Below are 14,977 nucleotides of genomic sequence, written 5' to 3'. Positions count from 1 at the left end.
TTTTGCAGTTTCTTTTGAGAAATGTTGCCAAGACTTGGCGCAGTTTGCGTCCTGAGTATTTATGGAAAAATACAAAGGAGCTCATTCAGAGCCGCTCGCACCGAGCGTATGCAAATTCGGCTACGTGACGGCATGGCAGGCGCTCGCTAAAGGCATAAGCACGCCCATTTTGTGTTGGTGAGCGATCACTTTGTGTCTATAGACGCCCATTAGCTTATGTAGAGATGCCCACTAGCGCACTTAATCTCCAGGAAGTGTATTTAAACATTGGTACATAGAGGACCATCGGAAGGGCTCGCAGCGCTTGTGGTTGCCTTACCTTACAGCAAGCACTGCGGGGACTTCAGTGTAAAAAAAACAGGCAGGTGACGTGTACTATGACACTGGCTGATAATTATGCACGCCTCTGAAACGGCGTTGCTACACTTAGGCACGCCTGCGTTCGCACCTCCACTGCCCCGTTATTAGTGTGCTGCCCCTGTTACCACCCACAAACGGCTTCTCCTGTCACTCATTACACTGGGCTATCTTTGCTGGGCGATTGATGGATTCCGATCGCTCCGAGTAGTTCGTGCACAACAAAGCGTGCGCGGTCGCTTACCATTGGCTGCGAGCGAGCGGCCGCTTACGAATGGGGACGGTGGCTAAACTCTATTCACCTTCAGATGGCGAAATGTCCCCGCTGGAGTTACAACAAAGCGCATGCTTGGACATCGACATCTTGCGTTAAATATTTGGCGGTCGCATCACGATGAATACCTGGGGCATACACACTTCTAAATGAAAGGGGTCTATTTATTAACAAATTATCGATAATGATGCATTTGCATTGGAGTTTATCACGGTACAAATACCACCGCGACCCTTGTTTAAATAGGCGCTTTTCAATTGCAAAACCGGCGAACCTCACTGCCGGAGGTTACTGACAACGATACGGCTTCTTCGCCACTTGATAAACGTAGAGAGAGGTTTCGTAAGTTGGATGGGGTCGCTGACAACAACTCCAGGGACAAATCCCGACACCCTGGGACAGTGCCTAGAAATGAGGCCGTTTGGCCACTGTGTCAATGGGCAACCGCCAAACGTTCCGCCCTGACTCGTCAGATCTTGTGCAGCGAAGCTTCTAAAGGAGCTGAGTGTGAAAACAAGACTCTGTAATAACAGAAACCGAAGACTTGTCCTCACGCAGGGCGAATAAACATCGCTGTTATTTTGTGCTCATGTAATTGCTGGTTAGAATGGCTGTGTTTATGGAAGTGCCTGCTCCTCGGATTCCCCCTAATCTGTGTGTGCAGAAGCAGGTAACGGGGAGATTACCGGGATCATCTCTTGTTTTCCTCTATCACACGTTCCTGTCTGCAGTTAATGCCTGTACCGACCCCCGGCGCAGGCAGCGCAGCACTAAGCAAACATATGCTGATCACGAAGGATGGAAACCTTGCCTGAGACGTCCATCCAGCGTGAGGGAGACCCGGAGACCTGCAGACTTCCATCAGTGTAAAGTCTACGGATTGCATATACAGGATCCTGAGAACCATACAGTGTAGGAAGAGGAACTACAAGACCCAAAACGCCCTCTTAAGTCAGTGCCTCCACCAAGGCAGGAGCTGCTCTTGCTGGCTGATTAATTACTTGTTGCAAACTAGCAGGCATCTTGCTAGCTGCTGTGGAACAACAAGGCTCAGCCACCCCCCTTTGCGAGACAGGAGCTGGGGAGGAGGCAGTGTACACAGGATTTGGACAATATGGGGTTTTCCCCTACTGCACCTCCTCCTCCTATTAGAATAGCTTAAGCCAGCTTGTCGTTTAATTTCTGCTTAAAATGTGTGTGATGAGATTACAGGCCCACAGCCATCTACAGGAAAAATAAAGGATTATTGGATAGACTTGTAAGTCACCGAGAGCCTCCACCCTTCCCAGTGCATCCACAGGAGTAGTAACCCCCTAGTGTGACCTCCAGTCCAGACATTAACTGTTAGGTGATCATTAATTGCATAGATAGAGCCGGGCTATGATATAGTAATACCACTATTTCTCTCCCCTGAGTCTCATTTGCAGTAACGATAATGATAATTTTAAACGACTTGGGCGCCCTCAGGGTAGGAGACCATATAGTTCATCCATTTTTTTTTCACTCATCATTTGTAAATATCCTGAACACTTTGGGGTTATGATTTTCAGTAGCACACAAAGGAACCCCTCACTCCTAGGGGCCTATTAAAAGAAGCCCGTTGTTCAGAAAATCATGCAGAAACAGCAGTTTCACGTTAATCTCCAGCAAAAGGCTAATTAACGCTGCATGATCAACGGAGACTACGGTCTGACCCCTATGTGCCTCGGATGGCCTAAACCACTATATGCCTATGGAGGTTAGCGCAACTGCTGTCCCTACGAGTTATAGTTTGTACATAGCCGGGGCAGTTTTTGTAAAAAAAAAAAAAAGTAAAAGTCCATTGGGAGTCAGACTGTTAATGATCGTGGCATGAATGCATAGGCCTCTACATGGTTTATTGTAAAATATGTAATAGTTTCAGGTGCCTATTAGAATTTTAGCTTTGTGAGATGACATTGTAATGTGAGGGAAGATATTTTACTACTCATGGCAGACTTCCTGCCGGTAATCTCTTTGAAGGCCATATTTGGGTAGTGTATAGATCCCCTTCAGTAGATGTACCTGGAAGTAACGTGGAGTGAGGATGGAACTGAGGTTCCATGCCCATAGGGGCCACCAAAATAAGAAATGTGTCCCCTCGCGGTACATTTACTGAAGGGAATCTACCCGATTCCGCCATATTTGTGGGTGGCTATAGAGTCTCCTACAATTAACGCGAATGCCATGAGCATGCTTTGCACATACTGTTTAGTACAATACCTCTAAGAAAATGTCAACAGTTCTGTCAAGGTCAGGAAATTTTGACATATACTGTATATCTGTATTATAGTAGCTCTGTTATACATGACCATGGGAGCTGAGAAGGGGGTGGAGCGGGTACTAATTACCTAGGCCCAAGCTTATTGGAGGGGGCCTAGGTCTGACGCCGCCCCCTCCCTCTTCCTGTCAGCAGGTAAAGTGAAAAGGGGTGTTTTGAGTTTTCATGTTATGTTAATGTCACATAAAGTTACTAAAGGGCAATTGGAGTAGAATTCATAAAATTCTACTCCAAACCCTAATTATCACTTATTTTTAGTAAGCAGATCGCATTTCCCATAATTGTAATGGCAAATGAGATCTGGCCAGCCTTACTAAAAATGTGAAAAAATACTGGGGGAAGCCCTGTGATAATAACGCCACCTGGAGATGGCGTTATCCAGGGTTTCTATCCGTTCCCCGACTTGTACTATGCTCTAACAGGCAGAGCCGTGCCCCAGTGATCACCTGTGTGGTCTAAATAGACCACAAGCTGATTACTGGAAAAAAAAAAAAAGGACCAGTGATCGGTGCTCTGGTGATGTCCTTTGGGGCTCCGGTCAACAGGTCTCCCGGCTCCTGCACTGTGACTCTGGTCAGCTGCTGCATAGAACAGGTGACCGGGGTCACAGTGCAGGATCGGAGACCAGCTGATCGGAGCCCCAGAGGACATCACCAGAGCACTAATCACTGCAGGTAAGTGTAATCTGAGTGGTGGGGAGGGATCGCGGGAGTTTGTGGTAGCCAGCTACGGGTGCATGCGCAGTCTCCCTGTATTTTTTCTGAAAAATACAGGGAGAAGTGTGGAGATGGGATTCGCAGGGACAGAGCTTTATCGCAAGCTCTGTCCCTGCAGGGGATTTTTGATAAATCCCAGTAAGATTTCCTAAATTCGTAATGCAAATTTAGTCAGAAATATCACATTACAACCGCATTTTAAATGCGGATTGTAGTAAATAGAGCCCTAAGTAAGGGCGGGGTGGTGGTGTTAAGTCGGCCTGGTGGGAGGTTGCTAAGTGTGCCCAGTAAGGGAGGGGGGTGCTAGATGTGCCCAGTAAGTGGGAGGGTGGCAAGTGTGCCTAATAAGGGAGGGGGGTGCCTCCAAATGGGGGGAGGGATGCTGGATGTATCCAGCAAATGGCATGGTGCTAAGTGTGCCCAGTAAGGGAGCGGGATATGGTGCTAAATCTGCCTGTCAAGGTGTGCCCAGCAAGTAACATGTGGTTAGCATGCGCCGTTAGGGGGCTTGTCCTACACCAGGTCAGTGCCCCTGCACCTTTTCTGCACCTGTTTTGTATAGGTGTGTCCCTGCGTGACATTACACTCTGCCTACACAGTAACACTCTGAATATTTTAGTTGTGCAAATGGCAACCAAATCAGCCAGCTATACTGGGAATTAAAATAGTGTCAACGAGACCCCGAAATTGCCGTTTTGTTTTCTCAGCCTGAGAACATTTGGATTTTTTTGCAGACGCCAAATCTTCAAGAGTCAAACCCAGGAAGGAGAGAGGGTGTAGGTGGCTTGTTAAAACGAAGGGAATGGGTTGAGGCATGCACTTGCCAGGCTGCTGTTTTTTTCGTTTTTTTTTTAAGTTTCCTTCTTCCCACGCTAAAGCAATTCTCTTCTGTCCGCAAAACCAGGTAACCTCTTCCATGCCAGGCTGGTACTGTATATCATGCAGCAGGAGGAGTTGGCGGAATCTGGCTGCACCAATTTGCACCTTGCCAGTAACACATGACCTGCTTCCTAATGCTACATGTATGCATATGATTGAACTAGTTTAGCAAGACGAGGGCCAACGGTAACACCCTGATTGGTTTCTAAGTACATTCCCCCACTGTGGAGTTAGTGCTTTCAACCACAACAAATCTTCTGCTCCAACTGCAAATGCTTTATCCGCTCTCTCTCTCTCTCTCTCTCTCTCTCAGGGACTTGCACAACAATAAGCATCTGGGCGGCCTCCATGAAGATCTGTTTTTGGGTGTTCTGAGCGGTCCCACTGCATTGTAAGTGTCATCAGATCATATCTTCAGCCGATGAAACATTGGTTTATGTTAATGTTGAGGTACAGAACCTTTTGCCTGAGGCCCCTTGTAATATAGGAAACGGTGTTTAATTAAAAGGTACTTGTAACTCCATAAATGCAATTACCGGGCCGATCAGTCAAACATCAATGGGATTTGCAGAAACGTTGAGAAAAAACGTCCAGAAACGCTCGGCTGCGATTATCCAATCAGCAGGTTTTAACATAAAATTAGATTGGTGTGTAGCGCCAATATCGGCGGAAAAAATACCCGTTTATCGTATCTATGGGAAAATCGCTGTAGCGACTAGCCAGCTTTAGCAGTAGGGATGGAAGGAGCCAAACAGCGATTTTAGGAGAATATACATTCGATCCTCTAAATGTAGTGTCTGTGTTTCCTTCGCTGTTAACATGCAACTATCAGCTTTGCACATGGAGGGCCCGATTCACAAACGAACATTACTGCAAACGCACCAGCATACTCTCACGGATCGCGGTTGCTAAAATACGCTAATGCTTTCCAAAGCACACCTGAGCATAGGGGCTCCCATTGCTGCCTTCTCATAGCCGTGCAACAGCGTAAACATCTATACCATCGACGCAGAGCAGACAGCCATGCTCCATATGCGGCAGTTGTGACCAGCCGCAGACTCGGCAGCTCTCCTGACACGCAGTGAGCTCTTGTGCTGCTAAAGAGATCGCCGCGATGCCTCATTTATGAAATGGCGTTTAAACGGTCAGTTACGCCTGCGTTTTTCTCACCACCCTCCGTTACCTCCCCCCAAACTCTGACTACCTGTCACTCACTTTGCGAGTGGGTCCTCTGTGCGTGCGCAGTGCAGCTTTCGTGCATGCGCAGCTACGTAAAAATTGCCATGGCGTCCGTCTCTGAAATGTCACACTTAGAATCAACTCCAGACCTTTTACCTGCTTAATTGATAATGAAATAACGAGGGAATAGCATACACTTGTCCAGGAAATAGCTTTTAAGTTGATAGTCCCATTACTTTTGGCCCCTTAAAAAGTGGGAGGCACATATAGAAACCGTTGTAATTCCTACACCATTCACCTGATTTGGATGTAATTACCCTCAAATTAAATCTGAAAGTCTGCAGTTAAAGCACATCTTGTTTGTTTCATTTCAAAGCCATTGTGGTGGTGAATAGAGGCCAAAATATGAAATTTCTGTCAAAGTCCCAATATTTATGCACCTGACTGTATCTAGTACAGTCTATAAAATGATAGCTAGAATCTGATTGATTGGTTGCTATGGGCAATTTCTACCCTTGTCCTCTATAGAAGGTTTGATACATCTCCCCGATGATCTTCTAACAACATGCTTCTAGAACATACTGAGGCATTCCTGATGTCAGGGGTTAAACAAGGTCATCATATTTCTGTACATGGATGCTTTTGTTTTCCCAGGGACATCTCAAAGACAGCTGTTGCCTCCCTTCCCACCAAAGGCCTGGAACACCTGAAGCATCTTCTGGCCCGAAGCACCTGGTACCTAAAGAAACTGCCCCCTCTAAACACCTTTGTTCACCTGGAGATGGCAAACTTGTCTTACCCGAGCCACTGCTGTGCCTTCACAAACTGGACCAAAAAGAAGAGGTCAGTAACCCCCAATACAGACTGACACATGACAAAAACTTTTCCATACATTCAAATCCAGCAAAACTGAAATGAACCCACGAGTATGCCAAAAAAAAAAAGTTTGAAAACTAAAAAGTTGACTGAAGTTATTTATAACCACCACGGACTACTCAGGGGAAACCTTCGGCACTTCAGCTTGGAGAAGTCCAAACCTGGTTTTGCTCCAATGTACCTGTTTTAATAGACATGCACCTGAATTAGGTCCACAATGCTCTTTAACCACTTGCCTGGCATGGTTGCAATTTTCTGGCCACACCAGGCGAAATTTCGACCAGTCAGATAAACATGAGGGCGGCTGCAGGAAGAGAATCTTCCCGCAGCTGCTGCTCTTAGAGTGACCTTCCGGTCCCTCTGCTTGCCTGTACACCCTCTCCCCCTGTGTCTGCTGTGCTGCCCCCACCCAGCGGCTGCAAAGATTAGCAGCCACTGGGAAAAGCAAAGTAACCTCCCCCTCACCCCCTTAGTGTACCTGGTGCCTGAACCTGGTGTCAAATTGAAAGTTGTGATGGTCCCGATGTTTCAATGTATGGAAAAAAATATTTTTTATTTTTTTTTGTACAAATCTTAAAAAAGATAAAATAAGAAATATATATAACTTTTTTTTTTTTTTTTATGAAATTATTTTGGATAAGTTGAAATAGATGTTCTTCACCCAATTATTATTATTATTTATTTATATGGCGCCACATGTGTTCCGCAGCGCCTTACATAGTACATAAACAGATTGTAGACAAGCGACTTACAGAACAATACAATACAGGACATGGATAATATATATTGATACATTAGCGACCATAACACCCAGATAAGCAATAGAGCATAAGCAACCAAGTGTTAGGTGCCCTAGGGGTGAGTAAGAAGTAGATGAAACTAAAGTAGGGAGAAGCACAAGAGGGTAGAGGCCCTGCTCGTAAGAGCTTACATTCTAAAAGGGAGGGGAAGACAAACAGATTTGACACAGATGGGGTAGATGGGGGGCAAGGAGCATGTAGCAGGGAGATAGAATGATAGCTGGAAGGCTTTGATGAAGTAGTGGGTCTTGAGAGCCCGTTTGAAGGATTGCAAAGAGGTGGAGAGTCTGATGGGGAGTGGGAGAGAGTTCCAGAGGTGGGCAAAGTGTTGGAGGTGGGAATGGGAGGAAGTAAATCAGTTGGCACGACAGACGGCGTGCATTAGTTGAACGAAGAGGAGAGTGAAGGGAGATGAGATCAGAGATGTATATGGGAGAAGATTGGGTGAGGGCTTTGTAAGCGAGCGTGAGAACCTTAAATTGGGTTCCAAAAGGGAAGGGGAGCCAGTGGAGGGCTTGTAGGAGAGGGCAGGCAGATGTAGAGCATTTGGAGAGGAAGATGAGACTTGCAGGAGCATTGAGGACAGACTGGAGAGGAGAGAGATGGGATTTGGGGAGGCCAGATAGGAGGAGGTTACAGTAGTCCAATCTGGAGATGGCCAGTGAGTGTATGAGGGTTTTAGTAGCATCCTGGGTGAAATAGGGTCTGATCTTGGAAATATTTTTGAGATGGAAACGACAGGACTGCAAAAGGTTCTGGATATGTGGTTTGAAGAAGAGAGATGAGTCCAGAATAACTCCAAGACAGCGCACCTTGGGACTAGTTGAGATAGTTATTCCATCAATTGATAAAGAAATAGCGGGAAGTGAGGTTATGTGGGAGGGTGGGAAGACGATCAGCTCTGTCTTAGACATATTAAGTTTAAGAAATCGCTGGGACATCCAGGAAGACATAGCAGAGAGACAGTTGGAGATATGAGTTAGAAGAAAGGGGGAGAGATCAGGGGGGGAAAGGTAGATTTGAGTATCATCAGTATAGAGATGATAATGGAGGTCAAAAGAGCTGATGAGTTTACCTAGAGAAGACGTATAGAGAGAGAATAGGATAGGTCCAAGAACAGAACCTTGAGGAACACCTACTGTAAGAGGCTGTGGGGGGAAGAGGAGTCATGAGAGGAAACCGAGAAAGATCGTTCAGAGAGGTAGGATGACAGCCAGGAGAGGGCAGTGTCACGTAGACCAAGGGAGTGAAGGATATGCAGCAGGAGAGGGTGGTCCACATTGTCAAAAGCAGCAGAGAGATCAAGGAGAATGAGAAAAGAGTAGTGGCCTTTGGATTTGGTAGCAAGGAGGTTGTTGCTGACTTTCAGGAGGGCAGTTTCAGTGGAGTGGAGAGAACGGAAGCCGGACTGAAAAGGGCCAAGGAGGGAGTGGGAGGAAAGAAAGCAGTAAGGCGGTTGTAAGCAATACGCTCAAGGAATTTGGAGGCAAAATGGAGGAGAGAGATGGGTCGGTAGTTAGAGAGGTTAGGATCAAGGGTAGGTTTTTTTAAGAATGGGGGAGACAAGGGCATTCGTGAATGCAGAAGGAACAGTGCCTGAAGAGAGGGAGAGGTTAATGAGGTGGGCAAGATGGGAGCAGACAGGAGAGAGGTAGTGGAGGAGGCGGGAGAGGATAGGATCAAGGGGTATCAATTGTCATTAAACAAAATAATGACTATTTCGGAGCGGTTTTTAGAAAAAAATAATTAAGTGGTTAAGAAGGACAAAGCTGGCCTTACAATGGGCCGACCAGAATGTTTTTACCATAATGCGGGATAAGAATGCACCTGATCCGGTGTATAGCTTTGCGGCATTATATATTGTGAGAGCTTGAAGGGGTGGAAATGACGCATATGCCAAAATAGTTGCTGATTTAGCAGCAATGTTCATGGTCTTAGCTTGTACACTACCTTAGCCGTGTGTTTCACTCCATGACATGCATCATTGGCCAGTGCACATAGTTCCTGATTTAGCAGCAGTGTTCATGGTCTTCGCTTGTACGCTACCTTAACCACAAGTTTTGCTCCATGACGATGAATCATTGGCCAGTGCACATAAAGCAGAAAGTAAATATGCAGGACTTTTGAATGAAAGACAGCAATGGTTTCTCCTTAATGTTATGACTTGTTTAAGATCTAAGTAAGAACATACAGAGATGTGTCCTCATACACTATTGCCACAATTGCGTCAAAAAGCCCTTCTTGGCGTGCAAGATCCCGTGCTTGCTTCAAACGTCTTTCTATTAAATGTGCGTCTTAGTTGCCATTGTATGCGACAAAACTGCTTACTGACACTGTACGGAGTAATTTGATATGCGACACTTGTATATATGTGTGTGACAGAGTTTGAACTTGTATACCAAGCACTATGATGCAACAGCCGTGGGTTTTTTTTTTCACGCCAAGTTCTGTTGCGTTTCATCTGCGACTTTGTACGTATTTACAGCCAATTCCTGTGTGGTTAAAGTCGCAGCCCGGTGTCTCTAGCACAGATTCAGGGTGTTCCGCTGCGCCTGTAGTGCAAATAAGATACAAATTTAAAAAAGATAATCACTACGCTACACCGCAGCTCACCCGCGCCACATTGAGGCTGGGTGTCATCAAACTGCCCGATGGGCAGTGTGGGTGGAAATAATTTGGGGGACAGTCATCACAAGCCCATTGATGCAGGGACAACTGTCTGGTTTTGGGGCAGATTGACTGCTTCAATCGGTTTTACCATGGGACGCTAAATATACTCCCAAAACCAACCACACAAATGACGGCATTAAGGTTTCAGTCTGCCCAGAACCACCAGCTCTAACGTTGCCGTACAAATCCCCATGAAAATACCACCAAAATGTATCTTAGGTGACATGTCCAATAGAGCAGGGAGAGAATGAGTAGTACAACGATAATTTTGACATATCTACTGTATTACAGATACATAGTATCATAATATTTCACAGCACACACCATGAAGTAGAAAAATTTTTCCTGCTTCCCGCACAGTGGGGGAGATGTACTAAGCTCTTTAAAGTTATATATTGGAAAGTGACTAGCCACTCATCTCCTAACTGTCATCTTACAGGCTGTGTTTGATAAATGACAGTTAGGAGCTGATTGGTTGGTAGTTTATCACTCTCCAATTTATCATTTTGGCAGAGAAAGTCTTGTTGTTGCTGTCCGCGAGCTGTACCCATGATCCCTGGAGTATGCAGCACTGTACAGTCTTGGAACACGGTCTGCCATTGTACAGTTCTACTAAATTTCACTGCTGGGATTCACTCAGAACTTTCCTTATTGTTTATATAAAACAGATCTGGCTTTATGAGAATGAGGCACAAAAGGAACCTATGCGGGAGATACACTCAGTACCAGCCAATCAGCTCCTGCCCTTTTTACAAACACAGCCTGTAAAGTGACAGTGAGGAGCGGATTGGTTGGTACTTTAATTCTCTCCACGGATTAGTACATCCCCCTTAGTGTGATCACAGTAAGGATGTGGTGCTGGTAGGGTTTCACATACACTCACCATAGTGTTAGTGCGCTCAAACCAGAATACAGAATGGCACAGGCAACATACTGTCCCCCTCCCCCTCCCCAGCTATTACATCTCTTTGAAGCCCAGTTTCAGGGAGTACTAGCTCCTTCCATTCAGCAACAGAGAAGCGATAGTCAATTCACCTTGATCCACCAGTTGCACAATCTGCCAACTCTGGTCTTCTGTCACTCCATGTACATGTATGTGGCCATCCACTAACTAGATTGCCCAATAACTTATACATGGAAAGTCCTTTTGGCTGTTGGTTCTTGGTTTTAACATGCTCTTCCTGAGCTCAACCATAGTATGGCCAAGTGTTTAGTTTATACATGGAGTAGAAATAGTCGACATGGCACTAGTTTACAGGTTTATCAACTCAGGGTTCAAATGCAACATGTGTCATGCTTTGGAGTACAGAGTGGAACGATTAGCCATAAACAGCCAACGGGGCCGATGTGGAGTTAGCCTGGCGCCCCAAAGTGAGGCAGTGGTGGGGCATATACAGTACAGGGCTCTTCTGCGTCTGCTGTAGGGAGGAGCAAACACAGGCGGGAATATTGTCTTTTGAGACTCTTTGCTCTGCATAAGCCCTAATGTGATAATGGAAATGATGTGCTGCCCATAGATCACGATCTTACTGCTTTGCTATTGCTGTGCAATCTACTAATTATGTGTCTATTTAATTGCCCCCACAGCGACTTGGAAGCTATTATGTGCAATCAGTCGTATATGCAGAGCTCCCATAAGAAGCGCTCTCTGAGATCCGTTGTAGGGCTAGGTCCCTACCACCAGGATTACATGGACGGAGACCCCGAGACTGAGAATTCCAAGTCCACCGACTTCCTCAGCAGCCACTATTCTGTTTTCTTTGAGGACCAGGGAGACGAAGAAGTGGGCTTTGGGCAGGACATAAAAAATGCGCAGGAACAATATACACACGCCTTCGATAGCTACTATGACTATATCATCTGTGGTGTCGGCGAGAAGCTGGTATGCACACCGGAGCCTGACGAGTTCAACCCATGTGAGGACATCATGGGCTACAACTTCCTGCGCATTGTGGTGTGGTTTGTCAACCTCTTGTCCATACTGGGAAATGCTTTTGTCTTGTTCATCCTCATCACCAGTCATTACAAGCTGACAGTGCCTCGTTTTCTCATGTGCAACTTGGCCTTTGCCGATTTCTGCATGGGCATCTACCTTCTCCTCATAGCCTCGGAGGACCTCCACACTCGCTCCGAATACTACAACTATGCCATTAACTGGCAGACTGGCCCGGGCTGTAATGCAGCTGGATTCTTCACCGTGTTTGCCAGTGAGCTGTCTGTGTACACCCTGACTGTTATAACACTGGAGCGCTGGTACGCCATTACATTCGCAATGCGCCTGGACCGCAGAATCCGGCTCAGGCACGCCTCGTTCATCATGCTGGGTGGTTGGGTCTTTTGCTTTTTTCTCGCTTTTTTGCCGTTGGTAGGAATTAGCAGCTACATCAAAGTCAGCATTTGCTTACCGATGGACACGGAGACGGCGCTCTCCCAGGCTTACATCATCTTGGTCTTGGTGCTCAACATTATCGCATTCGTCATCATCTGCGCTTGCTACATCAAGATCTACATCACGGTAAGAAATCCCCAGTACATATCTGGAGACAAAGACACCAAAATCGCCAAGCGCATGGCAGTCCTGATCTTCACCGACTTCCTCTGTATGGCGCCAATTTCCTTTTATGCCTTGTCTGCCATAATGAACAAGCCACTTATCACGGTATCCAACTCCAAGATATTACTGGTGCTGTTCTACCCACTTAATTCCTGTGCCAACCCTTTCCTCTATGCCATTTTCACAAAGGCGTTCCGCAGAGATGTCTTCATCCTTCTTAGTAAGTTTGGCATTTGTGAACATCAGGCACAGGTTTATCGTGGACAGACGGTGTCAGCTAAGAACAGCAGTGGATCGTACAGTCAGAGAAGTAGCCGAGGGACAGGTCAGACAATGGCAAACATTCCCGATGTCCTAAAAGAAAACCAGACTGTGGTGGGAACACAAATCGCCCTACTGGATGACTGCCGGCATTCCAACTCTACAAAGACTGGTGACTGGTACTAACTTATCAATGGTTTTAGTGAAACACAACAGGGAAGTCCTGGTGCCAATTTGGTACCACTAGGTATTACTGATGGTTTAGGTGCCTCTCTACCAGGTGGACCTTACATGACGGTTGGACTTTCAGAGGTTGAACCCCGAACACTTAACAATGACACTTTTACTGAACTGTATTCTTACTTTTTTAGGGACATTCATAATAATACATGTTCGACTTTAACACACTAGTAGTGTTGGAAAGATTGAATGGGCTCTAGTGCTAAGTTTGGAAGAGACTCTTTGCCGACAGTCCAACCATTCAATATTCTATAGAAAGGTGAAACATTATAGCCTCAAATTATGCTGAGAGGTAGAAACGAAAGACATGATACTCCCTTATAAACATCAATTATGAGCTTACAGAAACCAGCTCACTAAAAATAAACCTATTCCATTTGTATTATACTCTGACAAACTTTTATTTTTCCCTTTAAACATCATCATTCTATGAAAAGGCACCTTAACTTTTCAGGATCTGAGTACACTTTAAGGATATAGAGTTTCAGCTACACAACTTTTTTTTTTTTAAAGAATAAAATCTTATAAGCCTTCTTCCAAACAAGAGGTTTTATCGCAGCCTGCAGTCTCTCTACCAGGGAACCTGTAACAGACAGCGGACCAGACCACTCTAAAGAATAAGGTGTCTACTGCAGGCGGCTCATGGAAACTAAAAGCACAGGGAAAAATCTTCAAGGAACAGTATTTAAATCAACATCTCAGCTTAAAAACAGCTGTCCAAGATTGACAAGAAAAAATATATACGCGGGGTGTTGTGCGATCCACTCGACAGGTCGCCGAAGAACACCAGACGCTGAGTAGAGACCACCGATGAAACAGAGGTCTCCATTGTCTATGTATCCAGTCTAAGGTGGATGTGGCCCAAACAGTATCGTAATGGCAGGTTGTGAAGCCTGGAACGCTAAGTGGGTTATTATTGGTCGGGAGCACAGTTCAATCCATGCTCTCAATGCAACAAGCGCTAGAGAAAGGTTACAGGTAGCACTTCAAAATGATTGAGGGCAAGAATTAGGCGATTGGAAAGCTCAGGAAAGATTCGTATTACATGCCTTCCTCCACTGTGTGCAGGAGACACAGGTCATGCAGCAATCCCTGTTTATTCTTTGAAATAGCAAGTTAAGCACCTTTTACACATGTAAATCATCTCCTTCTTAAACTCTCTAGAGAGTAAACAAGTTTGGCTTCCCTACAGAGAGACAGGCCCTTAGTAATGTCATGTAATCACAAAGGGGAGAAATGGTGGGGGGAAATATTTTACAGTGCAGGTAGAACTCAGAGGGGAGCCCTAAAGCCTCTCTGCTCACTAAGTCATGTGACTAATTTATAACAAAGCACATCTCCTTCTTTTCACAGGAGTCTGGTATGATCATGAAGAAGCACTGAGATGTATCTCCATTTATTTTTAATAATCTCACCCCAAATATAATTACTGTATAATTAAACAAAGCTACAATGAACAGTACCCAGTATTAAAATCATTCCCTTTAAAAAAATCAAAACAAAAATACAAAACATGATTAGCTTATAATAAAACGAAGGTATTCTGTTAAGATATTATTTCCTGCTTCTATTGTGCCATCACTATTTCCCATTACCTGTCCAGAGCAGTTGGTATGGCAGCCCCCATTCATAATAATCAGCCCAAACATACCAATAAATGAGAGCTTCTCTAGGAGGAATTCATTTGGATTACAGAGTTTTATTAGATAAAATATATAGGGCCTGATTCACAGGTGGATGTGGAAACGCACGCGGCAGTCTTTATATGCCGCTGCAAAGCATATGGCGCTTCAAACTCCTTCCCTCGTGTACATCCGCGTGGCCGGATGTGTGAGAACTGAGACGCCCACCCTCAGCGCCTGTACACGCAGT

General features: G+C 45.4%; 1 protein-coding gene across 1 annotated transcript in view; it reads left to right on the top strand.

Moving 5' to 3' along the window:
• Window positions 1-14,022, top strand: part of TSHR (thyroid stimulating hormone receptor) — a 30,097-nt gene extending 16,075 nt beyond the window's left edge. The window contains exons 5-7 of the mRNA XM_088460900.1: window positions 4,839-4,916; window positions 6,359-6,547; window positions 11,638-14,022. Of these exons, the coding sequence (XP_088317026.1) occupies window positions 4,839-4,916; window positions 6,359-6,547; window positions 11,638-13,051 (1,681 nt within the window). The 3' untranslated portion in view covers window positions 13,052-14,022. The remainder of the gene's footprint in view (window positions 1-4,838; window positions 4,917-6,358; window positions 6,548-11,637) is intronic.
• Window positions 14,023-14,977: the final 955 nt, after the last annotated feature.

The sequence above is a fragment of the Taudactylus pleione genome, unplaced genomic scaffold, assembly GCF_031769625.1.
Source record: "Taudactylus pleione unplaced genomic scaffold, aTauple2 ptg000987l, whole genome shotgun sequence".
Lineage (NCBI taxonomy): Eukaryota > Metazoa > Chordata > Amphibia > Anura > Myobatrachidae > Taudactylus > Taudactylus pleione.
The sequence above is the reverse complement of the archived record's forward strand: the minus strand, read 5'-3'. Positions and strand labels throughout refer to the sequence as shown.